Source organism: Homarus americanus, unplaced genomic scaffold, assembly GCF_018991925.1.
Source record: "Homarus americanus isolate GMGI-L3 unplaced genomic scaffold, GMGI_Hamer_2.0 scaffold7568, whole genome shotgun sequence".
NCBI lineage: Eukaryota > Metazoa > Arthropoda > Malacostraca > Decapoda > Nephropidae > Homarus > Homarus americanus.
Window position 1 is genome coordinate 1 of NW_024736017.1, and position 15,373 is coordinate 15,373.

The window sequence follows — 15,373 nt, forward strand, 5'->3', positions numbered from 1 at the left end:
ATCACCTGTTTATTCTCAACCACGTCTTAAGATGCCCACCTGGCGTTGGTACTTGGGCTCCATCATACATTCAGGTACTGTATAGTATACATTGGTGTAACTAATTTATGATATTTGAAGTTGATAACACTTAATTTTTATCTGGAATTAAATACTAAAGGCTGAAAATATAGGTCAAGCAACCAAATCAGGTCTGAGTTCTTATTAGTTTTATTTTCAACTTAAGAATAATTACCCTTTACCCCTCACTCATTTTAGAATTACAAACTGGTATTTCCATATAAACAAATAAGAAGAAACAATGTCTGAGCTAAACTTAGCATTTATTCTAATCTTATACTGTATTGTTGTTGTGCAGTAATGCTAAAGGGTGTTTCACTGGCTAGGGTCTTTGAACATTCATCAAGTCTTAATTTTTATATCGGATAAGAACTTTTGAAATTTTTAAAAGGACTTTGTTTTGGATTTGTTTTGGATGCTTGCTTTTATGTGTTTGTAAAATAAAGTGGAAGATTGTATCTCGGGTTCTAGAGACTGCTAAGCATACCAGACTTGTTAATATATCTTAAAAGCCTGGAAAACTGGATTTAGGGCTTTAAATACACCATACTGTGCTTTATTTTAACAAATGTCAGAATTGTTGCGACATTCACTCTTTGTGCCATCATTTAAATAAATGTCAGAATTGTTGCGACATTCACTCTTTGTGCCATCATTTAAATATAAATTTAATTTTATTATTGAATACAAGTTTATTAATACAGGTTGTACCTCTCTATTCCGGCAACCTCGGGACCTGACCGGTGCCGGACCATGGAAATTCACCCTTTTCCTGGATAGATAGTGACTTGTGCTTATGCTTGGAAGCACTAGCACCACTTTCTCTGCATCATGGTCTCTTTGAAGACATATTGAAGGGTTAAATGTCGTATAGTAACTTCTCAAATTTCGCGAGTTTTTAATTCTTAACGTATTTTATTGGAACACACAAAAAAATAAATAAATAAACAATTTGACGGCGGAAACTTGAATTTCGACAGGTTTGAACGGCCCGCCAACGTGCAGACGACGTGCATAATCATGTAAACAGCGTCATTTCTCTTCTGTACAAAAGATTCATTATTGTTTATTACTGAATGTCTTTTTTATTGAATTAATGTTTGTGTGCAAAATGAGCAATACAATGCATTAATAATACGTAGAATATTAAAACACACGAGGAAATGACACAGCATTGTTTTCGTTGATTACAAAGCCAGTGACTGACTAGTTCTACATATAAAACTGAAGAAAATAAGACCTTGGTTGTAGCTGTAGTAAAATTAATATGGTTGTTTTAAGTAATGTTATTTAATGTTAATAAATGGAACAATAGAAGTAGCTAACGATAATGGTAAAGAAAAGAGAGATCGCGTATGTAAGTGCGCATGCGCACACGTGAAAACATATCGTCATTACTTTACATAAGAATATGAAAGCAACACTTATTTACTGTTCATCTATATTTTAATTAATGTTTCTGAATTTGTTTTTATTGAATTAATGTATGTGTGTGCAAAATTAACAATACAATTTATTAATAATACGTGGAATATTAGAGGAGACGAGACGAGACGAGACGGCTGCCGGCATTGTTTATGTTAAAGCTTAGGAAACCAGTGACTGATTGGTTCTACATATAAAACTGAAGAAAATAAGACCCTGATTTTAGCTGTAGTAAAATTAATGTAAAAAAAATAATATGGTTGTTTGAAGTACCTGTAATGTTATTTAATGTTAATAAATGGAACAATATACTGTAAGTAGCTAACCATTAATGGTAAATGGACTGCTTGGCGTATGTGAGGTGCTTTTGTGTGGCTATATGGGTATTACCAACGAAGAATATAAACAACACTTGTTGCATATATATATTGAAGGGTTAAATGTTGTACTCTACAGTGACCCTACGTTTTAAAATGCCACAGTTAACGAAATTTCGGTTAACAAACTTTACCTTCCGCAGGATCTTCAATAGTCGGTTATGAACAAAAATTCCGGTTAACAGAATTTCTTACAGGCTCGAAACTCAGCATGTTTTAGCCCCCTTGCACTGACGGGCAACCAACTTTGTATCAGTCGCCAATACATTAATGGGGTTCTAGGGCTTAAATTCCTTACTATTTTAGTAAATATCAAAGTTTATACTATTCAATAATTTTAAAAGTTTAATATTCAATTTTTTAGTCATTTTAACACTTATTGAACATAATTGAAGGTAAAGTGACTAGTTTAATGTGCGGCATCCAGCCTCTTAACACAGCAAACAGGCGTTAGTCTCTCTCTGTTTTCACTGGAGGTAACATCTTGCTTGAGACTCTTCAACTAAACGCTTTTTTTCTGTGTTTCCAAGCAAATTATTGGTCATTTTGAAATTTATTTTACATATCGACAATATATAATGCAGTGCAGTGTTGATTTAAAGAAAATAATCTTGAATTACACCAAGAGAGCTAAAATTTTATGGGTGAAATGGCGCCATGGGGTGACTTCTCTTCCACCCCAATGCCTTCTCTTCTTCCTTCTCCTCCACCCCCATTCTAAATTCCATCATCATCATCACCCAGGAGCCTTCTACATACACACCTCAAAGTAAGTGAACTTTTCTACCATTTTTGTTGAATTTAGGAAATTTTCGGTGAGCTGGAACCAATTACCCAAAAACCCATTGAAGCAATGGTTTCGGTTAACGAACTTTTCGGTTAACGAACGACCTTCTGGAACGGATTGAGTTCGTTAACCGAGGGGTCACTGTATAGACAAGCAGAGAGAGCGAGAGAGAGAGCAGCCGGATGTAAACAAACCTTAATTTCCCGCGGCTGTTTTTTTTTTTTTTTTTTGAAGTTAGCCCACCGGGCATAGGTCACTGACCACATTGGGGCCTGAGGGGCAAAAATTGAATAGTCCTGTAATAATAATTCAGATAAGTAAAAAAAAAAAAAGAGCTGCCTATCTACCTATTGGACAAACTAAAATCATACCGGACCACGGGAGTTTCCGGACCACAGAATGCCGGACTAGAGAGGTACAACCTGTACAGTACAGGATATTGGTACAGGGTTAAAATTTTCTGTGATTATTAATTTGTAATGTATAACATTCATTGGCTTTACTGTACAGGTATATATACTGTAAAATCATTTTTTATGTACAGTATATTAACCCAGTATTGTATGTTATTCCCTATCTTATGACTGAGATACAGTGTTAGGAAGATAAAAAATGTATTGTAATTTATTATACTGTATTTTTGATAGATTGGAGGACCATGGGAACAAGATGGCATTGATGGGGGAGTTTGTGGTGGAATGTTAGGGTGCTGGCCACTAGACCATGCCCTCACTGTGCTCTCTACTATACTCAACCCAGTTAAAGCCAGGGAAGATTTTCTTCATCATCTTAAAGAAACTGCATTGCCGAGTCAAGTTGATGAAGATAAGAACCTTAGTGAAGATAAAAATGATAATGTCTGGGTGGTGGTTGACAGTTCTGGGGAGGAGGAGGAAGACCCTGCTCAGCTGTGGGCCCGCTTCAATGAAAATGATGTTGTTCAGGTAGATAATCATTGAAGTTGATGAAAAGTGTTTTACACATGTCTGTACTTTCTTATCCATACCATCATTCCCATTAGTATCGGGTGGATAAATTGCATTTATCATATGTTAAGCAGTTGTGCCTTTGGGACCCACTTTCACTTTTTCACCTAAATTAATTTAATGTACCGGTAACAGTGAACATGAGAACTTCTGCAGTCACAAATAAACCAGAGAGATGTATCTATTAATTTTCATTTGTTAATGACTGGTTTATTTACTAATCTAAAAAATTTACGTATATTGAACATCAGTCACTAGGATATATATTTTTTTTTCTCCTTTTTATGTTTGTGACAATTGAAAATTTATTTTTCATTCATTTTTCCAAGTGTGCAAAGTGTTCTCACTGTACTGTAGTATAGTATCTCTAATCAGCCTTTTAACACCTGAAATCATTGACCCTCAAGGATTTATTTATTAAGTACAGTAGGCAAATCAATTCTGGTCAGTTAACCTCACTTCCACAAGCCTTTAACCTTCAGCATTACTGTGTGAATCCTCCCCAATCTATCAACCACTGCAGTGTTTGTGACTTTTCATAGCAACACTTTTCTCCTTCTGCCTCTCCTCTCTAATAATTTCTTTGCCACTCATGAATTACTTGTTTTCCTTCATTCTTTTTCTTTCCTTTGCTTTTAATATTCAGTGTTGTGCGGAATACTTTTATCTACTGCCTTATCTTTGACCACTTGTAAAAAAAATAGCTTAGTTTAGTACCCACACAGATGTACTTCTACACACAAATTTTGTGGCTTTCTGTGTATGAAGCATCATGTTTTATCTGATGTACTTCATATTCTCCAGATGATTAGTTTTGTTGATGTTTTACACTGCTTTCCAGTTATGATTTAGATTTCAAATTAATATTTAAAGGTTCCTGGTTAAAGAAAGAATTCATAATTTTTGCATCTTACAGCATCTTTCACTCTTATATAATGGGCTTTCAGATCTTAAACCAAGTGCCCTTCAAAGAAATCTTCCAGCACATATTATTGATCAAGGAAGAGGATGGATCACTCAACTATGATGTGTCTTGCACAAGTCACCAGGGCTTTATGAAGCTGTTTGCATTTGCTACTCATCTTTTACAGCTTTTTCGTACAGGACTGGCAACATATTCTCAGGTTAGTCTAATAATTAGTTGGCAGATTATTGCAACCCTTGGATGGTAATAATAATATTTATATCTATTAAACCAGTGAAGGAAAATTTCCATAATTCCCCTCAAAAATGGAAAAGCTGCACCGGTCCAATTGTGTGGCCACTAAAACCCCAGACTTGACTAAGTGGGGCGGGCGGGTCATGAAGGACATGGTTTATACTATGTACCCACAGTCCATGAATTGTTACAAGATTGCATTACTAATGCTGCACAATTTAATTTGACCCCTCCAGATATAAATAGAAGGAGAAGGTAGACATGTTTAGTACTGTACTGTATTAACCCTTTGACTTTGATCATGTGTGCCCTGGAGGGACCCCCCAGATGACTGAATTTTGTAATTTCCAATAATGAAAAGGATAATAACACTTGTTCATTGTTGCTAGTACAGAATCATGAATATTATAAATAAAATGATACTTTTACAGTAAAATCCCCATAACTTGGCACATATGGTGCTGAGGCCTTGCTGAGTACTGTAATCAAATTTGCTGACTTGGTAATTAACCTATGCAGGGTGATTCAGCAAAGAGTGCATTAAATTGGAGGATGAAATCCTTGGATAATTCTAAACCACAATGTCTTTGGTAAAATGTCAGATTCTGCATATGCCCACGTGTTCATGACAGGTGTGAGCAAATTAAACATAGTCCAGGCATTCTGGAATGGGTCAGACAATCAATGGTACAACATGTACAGGCCTGTATTGAGGCAGAAGGGAGCAACTTTGAACATTTCCTTTAAGTTGTAACAAAGAGGGGTCACACTATAGAGATCTGGGAATAAATGATTACAGAAACCTAGGGGGTTTCACTTCAAATTCACTCTCATTAATACAAACATTAAATGTATTGTAACATGGAAACTATGCAGAATCTGACATTTTACCATAGGGACATTGTGGTTTAGAATTATCCAAGGATTTCATCCTCAAATTTAATGTACTCTTTGCTGAATCACCCTGTATACTGTATATACTTTTCTGTAATATCTACTAGGTTAGATATCGTGGTGCAACCAAACGCATATGTCGCCTTCTTCGACACACTGTGGAGTACATCACTGACCACTGGCAAAGCTTCCTTTCTTTGCACCAGTACTCATTGAGCCACAGCACTGCCATGTCTCAGGCAGTAGCTCATTTGGAATCTTTACAGGTTAGCTATTGTGTTGTGTTTAATTTGTTATAGATAATAAGGTATTAGTGAATATGCATTTCTGTACCATATACTGTTACCATACTATAGTTAAACTATAGTACTGTATACAGTTGTAAAATAACTTCTTTAGTAATGCTTAGAGTTTCTAGTCAACTATACTTTGGTATTACAGTAACAAGTCTCTAAATAATATAAGCTGTGATATATACTTTAAGTCTCCCCCAAGTAGTTAGATTTTGATTGAGTGTCAGATACTGCAGTGTGAGTTTAACCCAATAATGTATAATTAGGTTTTCCAGTCACACACCACTGGTGCAAAATAAAACTTAGTGAAAATATTTTTCTCCAACACAATTTTCACACTTATGAAATTAAGACAGCATGCAAACATTTAACAAAGAAATAGTTTAGCCATGCTGTGGTAATGAAGTTGAGCATCTTGGGCCAATCAGCTGAGTGAGAGTTATGGGACAGGAGGTTTATAATGTGAAATTTTATGTATGGTTTGTAAAAGCCACTGGGCTAGAGTGAAAATACACTAACACTCTTGTTTTTTGCACACAATACTCATACTTTATTTACAAATTACCTCTGTACTTTTTCATAGAGTAGTAATTCCTATAACTGGGTGCCACCCATAACCATACATCACATTCTCCACACCAAACACTGACCATCTCTATCTCATATACATACATACAAACATTGTAACAGTTCATTGGTTTAATGGCATAGAGCCCAAGAAGTCTACCCTGAGCCTGTGTTTCTTGTCGTGCTTACCCTGTGGAAGTTAGAGTACAGTACCATACTTTTTTGGGATCTGGAATTTTCTTTGTTTTGTTTTTTTATTCCCCATCTTTACCAGGTATAATGTATACAAGTATTATATGAGTTGAGGACTGTTATGACAACTACAAAAAAAATGTATGATACTATTTTACAGTTTCTCTCACATGTTCCACTGCGTTTAGTTGACAACCACTTTTATCAATCAACCTCTTGTTTTCACTGTACAGAGCAATCCAAAACTGCTTCAGGTCATTTAGTCCTGCTTATCACTGTTTTGTATATGAGCCTTGTGAACTACAGCCAGCATGATAATTTGCCACTTGTCATGCCAGTTGATTGCAAATACTTTACCAGACTTTTGGTATTCAAAATACAGTGATCCCTCGGTTAACGAACGCCTCGGTTAACGAACTGCCTTCCATAAGAATCTTCAATTCGGTTAACGAACAAAAATTCGGTTAACGAATTTCTTACGAACCGACCTCAACATGTTTTCGCTTGCACTGGCCGGGCAACCAGCTTTAGTATCAGTCCGCCAATACATTAATCGGTTCTAGTGCTTAAATTCCTTACTATTTTAGTAAATATCAAGAAGTTTATACTATTCAATAATTTTAAAAGTTTAATATTCAATTTTTTAGTCATTTTAACAATTATTGAACATAATTGAAGGTAAAATGACTAGTTTAATGTGCGGCATCCAGCCTCTTAACACAACAAACAGGCGTTAGTCTCTCTCTGTTTTCACTGGAGGTAACATCTTGCTTGAGACTCTCTTCAACTAAATGCTTTTTTCTGTGTTTCCAAGCAAATTATTGGTCATTTTGAAATATATTTTACATATTGACAATATATAATGCAGTGCAGTGTTGATTTAAAGAAAATAATCTTGAAATACACCAAGAGAACTAAAATTTTATGGGTGAAATGGTGCCATGGGGTGACTTCTCTTCCACCCCAATGCCTTCTCTTCTTCCTTCTCCTCCACCCCCATTCTAATTCCCATCATCATCATCCAGGAGCCTTCTACATACACACCTCAAAGTAAGTGAACTTTTCTACCATTTTTGTTGAATTTAGGAAATTTTCGGTGAGCTGGAACTAATTACCCAAAAACCCATTGAAACAATGGTTTCAGTTAACGAACTTTTCGGTTAACAAACAACCTGCTGGAACGGATTGAGTTCGTTAACCGAGGGACCACTGTACTCACACTGGGTGGTAGTAAATTATTTTTTTGTCTTTTTTCCATTTTTTCTGACAGTTCCACATATTTCAGTGTTCTGTATATGCATGAATCTAGACACATAAGTAAGGGTTACTTTACCAGTTATCAGTTCCCCTTACCTATTTATGGGGGATTACAGTTTTTTCATTATGGCCTTTAACACCCCCAATGGGTTTTTTTAAGATGTCAGTGTCATATTGAGCACACTGCCTGTTTCACAGTCACATAATACAGGTATGGGACTGTTTGTCTAGGGTCACGGTATCCAGAACACTTTAATAACGGCTATGTTCTGGAACAAATTATTTAAAATGAGTGCCAAAAGTGATTCTTGGTCCAAATAAGGATATTTAAAACCTTTCATTAACTGTGAGCTACCCCGGTATATGTTATGGTATACTTATTTTTCAACTCATAACTTCCGGTAGATATGTGTAACTTTCTTAATTTTCTTTATTTGGTTACATACACACTCAATCTTACATATAGAAAGTGAAAAAAATTATCATAAAGTATAAATTATTTTTCAACTCGTGTTTTCAAGTAGATACACATAATTTTCTTTTTTTTTTTACCACTTTCACACGCACACACAATCTTACAAATAGAAAATGTAAAAATAAATAATTAAAATAAATAATTATCACAAGGAATAAAATTTTACATCGGTGAAGCCGTGTGGTGAGTGTGTGAAGAGGTCGAAGGATCTGGGCCAGAGCACCGATGTTAAGGCGAGTATTAGGGACAACTGCGACACAGTGTGTACACTAACATGTGTCATTTTTGCTCTCTTTATGCTTTCATTATTATTGAACTATTTATATCCTCTTGTTATTGATGTTTATATGCCTACAATTTTCAGTTTTAATGTTAGTGTACAGTTAAAAGCTACTTTTAGGTGTGAATCTAATGATCTGAACAGAGTCTTCACAGTCAGTTACAAAGAGTTTACTGAACATTTTGTACATTTTATGCCTGGTGCTCCAAATTCCATAAAAAAGCTATTTGGCGACCCCCAGATCCCAAGCATGCCAGATAAATGGTCCCATACCTGTACATATATTTTTATACCAGGGCTTCTTCAATAAGATGAACTGCTTGAAGTCAGGTCTTACCTTGAATATCACTAAACTTTCATCAATTACCTCCTTATGAAAGGGGGTAAAAGAAGTTTCCATACATCTCCACGATCATATTGATATTGAAACAGTTTATTTAGCCAGAAAAATATAGATACTTCCCTAACTTTCTTAGTTGATCATTTTCAGTGTTATTGTTATCTACAAAGTGTATGAGGTGTAGAAACTAGAGAAATCACTCCTTATTCATAAATTTACCAAATCAATGATGCAATGTTTCTTTATGAGAGGCAGCAATAACTACAGTACAAAAAGCACTACATACATTTCCTGAATACTGCATACAAGTATGTGTCTACTCAACTGGCAAGCCTTGGACTGGAAACAAACTGGATTTGGGAATTTTCTGAATTTTGGATATCCTATAATAGGCATAAACTCTACATAAAATGTTACATGAATTATTGGCAAATATACAGAACTGCAGAAGGTTATCATGTGATCGCCACTTCGCCAGAATAAAATTCAGTAGGGTCTCATCTGGCATGGATTTGATTATAAACAATTAAATAAATACTAAGTGATTAATTATTTACTGAAAGATGAGAGATTATATTGTACAGTATATGGCCCTGGCCCTGTGCATGCTACCTGCGCATTTCTCAAGCAGTGGTTCCAGCTGCCAGGTCCCCTTGGCTAGAACCTTGGTTTGTTTACATTGATGAGGATGAGAAATTGCTTGACTTTTAGTTGTTTTTAAAAAAAAAAAATTTCTATTTACACTTTACTACACGGTGCCACCTAACTATAAACAGTCTGCTAGTGTTGCTGCAGTGAAGAAACCATGTAGGGTAATGACATTAGCTGAGAAAATTATTTATGACAAACTCTAGCATCCCTCAGTTGCCAGTACAGCAAAATAAGCTATCCATGTGCCTTATTTGTGTGAGAGAAAAAGGTTGGTGCTAAACTAAAGGCACTCTTGCTTTGAAAAGATTGAGGCATTATTAAGTGTGCAGATCACTGATCAAATTAAAATAAAAGCTCTGTTGTTGGTGGCATACCCATACAGCAAAGAGCATGTGGTTGCCAGTGAAGGTTTATTTTTCATTGGTGAATGCAACCTTCTGTACAGTGTTATCCGAGTATTTCAGTATCTACAAACACATTACAAATAAACTTTAGCACATACATATTTATGTGTAATTTCTACAAAAAGTATCTGCAAAATGTTTTGCTAGACAATGTGACACAATGGACGAAGGATTCTGACAACCTTACTGAGACAACAGGAGTCGCAGTGTTTATTTTGACATCCAGATACTTTCTGTAGTGAGTGTACTATCATGGACAAAAGTTCGCTCCCTCCCAAAATGAAGCAGTATCGACCCCATATGAGAAAAAACAGCACACCCGCACCAGATGACAGTCAAGGTAAATCAGTTCGGAGACTCATTCTGGTGACTCGGTTTCACCACAGGGAGCGAACTTTTGTCCACGATAGTACATGTATACGCTATACATATGCAGTCCAATATATATTCACGCTTGAAACTAGGTTAGATTTTTTTTTCAACTTCTCCAAACACAATTTTTCCCTTAAGGTATTAAGTTTGCCCGGTGTGAATATGCCAAAAATGATATTATTCAAGAATGTAAATCCCACATTGGACAAGTGAAGTTTTTTGGGGCGCAGAAACATGATTGGAAATTGTTTTTGGGGCTCTAACCATTCCGAGTTATCAAGGCACTTTCCTCCCAGTCTTTCGTTCCACCCCAATACCCAACTTTTGGGCCAAAATGACCTACCAGCACTACAGGTGAAGAATGAGGATAATTTAGCCACAATACTATATGCAGTACAATTCTGTATTGTAAGCACTTAAAGCACCAACCTTACCAGTGAATGCCTGGGAGGCGTTCACTGAACCAGTGCAAGACAGAGACGTATGCCAGAGTGGTTATTATTTTTTTTTGTTACATGCACGGACAATCTTTCATACAGGATGTACAAAAAAAAATAAGGTCAAAAGCAACAAGGAATAAACTTTTCTTACACATGTGGGAGTTGTCACACACAGCTGGGAAAGGGAAGGGGGGAATGGCGTGGGGGATCTCTCAGCTGTTCGCTGTCTCGTGTATACAGTAGTTAAATGATTGCCAAATGACGATGCATTATTTTTTCTTTTATTTTATTTATTAGTACCTGTATATATTATTTTATTTACAAAGAATAGCTCCTCTGGGGGACTTGACACAGTTCAGCTACCCAGCTGACTCGCATCAGGGAAGGGTGGGAGGGAGCAGTACAGTTACATTTACAGCAGACTGCCTCCTCACGCAAACGTTCATTTCTCTCACATACACACTCACGCTCTTCATATTTCTTATTTTATATTTTTATGCTATATTTTCTTTATTTCTAAGCCACAGTAGAGTACTATACTGTATTGTAATAATTTTTTTCTCAAACGATCATGGACAAGTGATAAATATGCTGAGCAAGCAGGAGATAATGGGTGGGTTGGCTAGCACAAGAGTGGGACCCAAGCATAAGGTTACACATGTTATGCCATTCTGAGATTGTGTCATCATATTGCAGAATATTCGAGTTGTGCAAAATATATTTTTTATGTCAAATAATTAAAAAATAATTTACAGTAGAATATTTTACTGCCATTCTGAGTTATATCTAATTATGAGTTATTAAATTCAAGCTACTGTATTAAGGGTTTACTAAGGCTGAATTTATAAAAGGTCACTGATTTGAATACAGTATCTTGATATTTGGAGGTTGATTTTTACCATTTGCAGTCCGGTATTATTTATCTTGCTCCAGAAACTTCTTGTAGATTCCCCTCACACAGGAAAGGACACTGTGTTTTAAGAGAGGAAACGATGAACACTGGCATAGATACCAGGTGTCCCTCCGCCCCAAGAGGCAGGAGGAAGATTTGGACACTGATTTAATTTTCATGCATATCTCTTCACACACTTTTCAGACCACTGACCAGCTGACATAGTGATGTTCCCAGGTGCCCATGTAAGCACCTTAGCTTCTTCTGTTGATCGGAAAAAGTAACAAAAACTTTTTGCGACTTTGGGGTCTTCATTCATTTCACAAAGCACAAGATAACAAAGTTTGTATCTTTGAAATATGAATAACACTAAACACCAGAGCATAGTGTAGGTGTTAATCACATGGGTATGGCTTGATAGAGCTCACATAGGTTCAACTTTGGCCTATTGCACAACATTGCATAGTACAGTAGTGAAATTTAATTCTTTCCACATTCCTGGTTTCCTCCCAATTGGATTTTTTTATGAATTTGTACCGAGGTTAAAATGGCTGGAGTTTGGAGAGATGGATAATTGATACACTACCGATATTTGAGAAATGTATATACTGTCCTTTACTGGTAATTAGAGTAATAAAGATTGCACCATGTTCCCAAACAATTTAATCACATTTTTTTTCCATTTATTAGTAATAAAAACTTTCATATCTTACAGGTGGTGGTAAACAACATATTTGAGGCAACATTTGTAAATGAAGGAACAAGAGAAGCTCTGAGTCGTAATGGCAGGGATCTTCTTGCTACAATTGCAGCCAAGCACCCGTTATCTATTTCATATCTGCTTACTGCAACTCAGGTACCATTGATGCATCAGTCTTCTTGTCACTTTTGAAACAATGTTACAAAGTAATACAGTATTTTGTAATTGATATTCTTTGATTAAAGTGCATGGAGTAGCAAGGTCTTTTGAGAATCATTGACTGTAAGTATATTGTAATGTAATGGCTTTATAGCATGACTAATGAATTATTGGATGGCAAAGAGGATTTGAGAACTGCACTTGAAAGGAAGAGAGGAGAGATACTGTATATACTGTGTGAAATTCTTGAAGTTAAAGATTGTTTCAACATTTTAAATTACTATAAACGTTAATACCTGTACCAGAAGAGTTGGTTGAAGCTGTACTCTAATAAATTGTACTGTACATGAAATTGGAAAAATATTGAGACACAAATTTCAATAACAGATTAACTTATGAGAGAAGATAAGAGAGATGAAAACTTTGTGTTGCATGTAAGGCTTGTTACATTTGCCATTATCTAAGGATATGAATAGATTTAGTTCACAGCTTATGTTTTAATTTATGATCCATTAACATGATTTTATTGTTTTATTCCCCTCATGGGGCTTTGTATAACCTATCACTTCCTTTAAATTTGAATGAAGAAAGATAATAAAAAAGTATGTACAATACAGTACAGTAGTTAGATTTAAGGTATTGATTGGAGATTTTGTATGTACAGTGTACCATGTTAAACTTTGCCCACTCTTAGAACTGAAAAGCCAAAATTGAAAATATATTAACTCAACCTTGCCAGCTGAGACTAACTTTTAATTATTTTTAAGATGCTGGAACTAAGTAATAAGTATTTTATTTAAACTATTTCAGGAATGGATATCAAATGTAGGGGGTATGGCACTCTACTTATTCCGTGCCCTGCCTTTGGAATTGTGGGAGCCTGGTAATGATGATGTAACATGTGTGTCCCTTTGGTTACTGTTCATGCCAGCAGCCAGTGTTGAGAATCAGCTGGCAAGAATTATCTTCAGCAAGCTCAACTGGGGAGAGAATGAGACTGAGTGTCAACTTGTACTTCAACAAGAACTGTGTGTGTTGATTTTATTTAAAAATAAAAAATAAAAGCCAGTACAGTACTCTATATATATATATATATATATATATATATATATATATATATATATATATATATATATATATATATATATATATATATATATATATATATATATATATATATATATATATATATATATATATATATATATAATTTTTTTTTTTTTTTTTTTCAAAGTGTGTCATATTTTGAAATTCTACCAGATATTATGAAATTTGTAATACTGTACTGTATATATTTTTTAACAGAAAACGTTACAAATTATGATTGATTTCCAATTTGAGGGATACGAATTGTGGGGGTTTTACTGTACTGTACAGTGAAGAATCTTTTTAAATTTTCAAAACTCATAAAATTAATGTATACAGGTGGCGCTGACTGTATTGGAGGCTCATATTAAGATATGTCGTGATTTGTATTCTGGAAGCCTGCTGACTGAAGGAGTTAAGCAAGTCACTTCTGTTATGTACTCTCCATCTCCAGAACAGGTTAGATGATTTCACTGAATATGTTTTATATCTTGAGTATCATCAAAAGATGCTGAGAGAAACTTAATAGATTACTGTAGTTATATTACACACACAGGGTAGATGTATATATGATTACCACTTACATTCCACTTTGTTCTTTTTTTTTTTGCTATTCTGTGACTAATCACTTCTACTTCCATATGTTGTTCCTTTAACTCTCTTCTTGTGAGTTTGTAAAGTCACAATTTATATCGTGGAAGATACAGTATGTTGAGAAAACAGGCAAGATAAACAAGGAGTTGTATAAGGCGGCTGAAAAGATGGTCCCACTTTATGTCATAGAGGAATCACTTTGTTACTGACAAATAACTGGGAGAACCAAGTAAATGTATCTTCAAAATCATGTCCATTAGACAAAAGGTCTGCACTTGTGCTTATTATATGTGCAATCAAAATCATTAATTAAGATGGTTTTTCTGTACAGATGTTCTTTAATTGGTCTTGGGAACTGCTTATACGTCTGAGACTCCACCGACTAGACCAGCCTAAGGCACAGGTTCAAGCTGCCCTGGCCTCTCCATCATCACTCCTTGTGGACATGCCAGACCCAACCTCAGCAGCAATAACTCAAGCGTAAGTGATGACCCATAGTAGTTAGTGTGTCTTCTTATTATATGCTTTATTATTTCCTATTGTCATTAACTTTTTTCTTTCCTCAGCTTCAGACTCAGGCATCTGTGAGAACTTACTCTCTCATTGTTAGTTGAGGAATTTTCAGTGTTATATATGCTTTAGTATTCATGCCGACCTGACTTCATACCACTGGATAGGCTGCATTTGGTTTAATGTGAACATAACTGATCATTTGATGCCAAGACCCCAAAGTACTCAATTCATCTCACCTGGGAGGTTCTTCCTTATGAAAACAGAGACTTGACATAAAGATGGTGATAGTTGACATCGGTGTTCTAATTTTATGTCTTTTAATTCAGTGTTTGGTGATTTTTTAAAGCTATTAAAACACTATATACCAATACTTCCATAACCCCTCAGATATAGTCAATTCAGATTCAGACCAAGAAACGAATATATATATTCCTCGCTAATAGTCAATCTAAGCTTTGAGGAAAGGAACA

At 35.3% G+C, this 15,373-nt stretch overlaps 1 protein-coding gene across 1 annotated transcript; it reads left to right on the top strand.

Annotated features, from left to right (window-relative positions):
- Positions 1 to 6: 6 nt before the first annotated feature.
- Positions 7 to 15,093, top strand: LOC121871649 (ectopic P granules protein 5 homolog). The gene is made up of 7 exons (XM_042374059.1): positions 7 to 74; positions 3,297 to 3,593; positions 4,583 to 4,759; positions 5,796 to 5,954; positions 12,567 to 12,707; positions 14,136 to 14,255; positions 14,722 to 15,093. Exons 2-7 carry the CDS (start codon positions 3,348 to 3,350, stop codon positions 14,872 to 14,874), a joined length of 996 nt encoding a protein of 331 aa, XP_042229993.1. The 5' UTR covers positions 7 to 74; positions 3,297 to 3,347; the 3' UTR covers positions 14,875 to 15,093.
- The last annotated feature ends 280 nt before the right edge of the window (positions 15,094 to 15,373 follow it).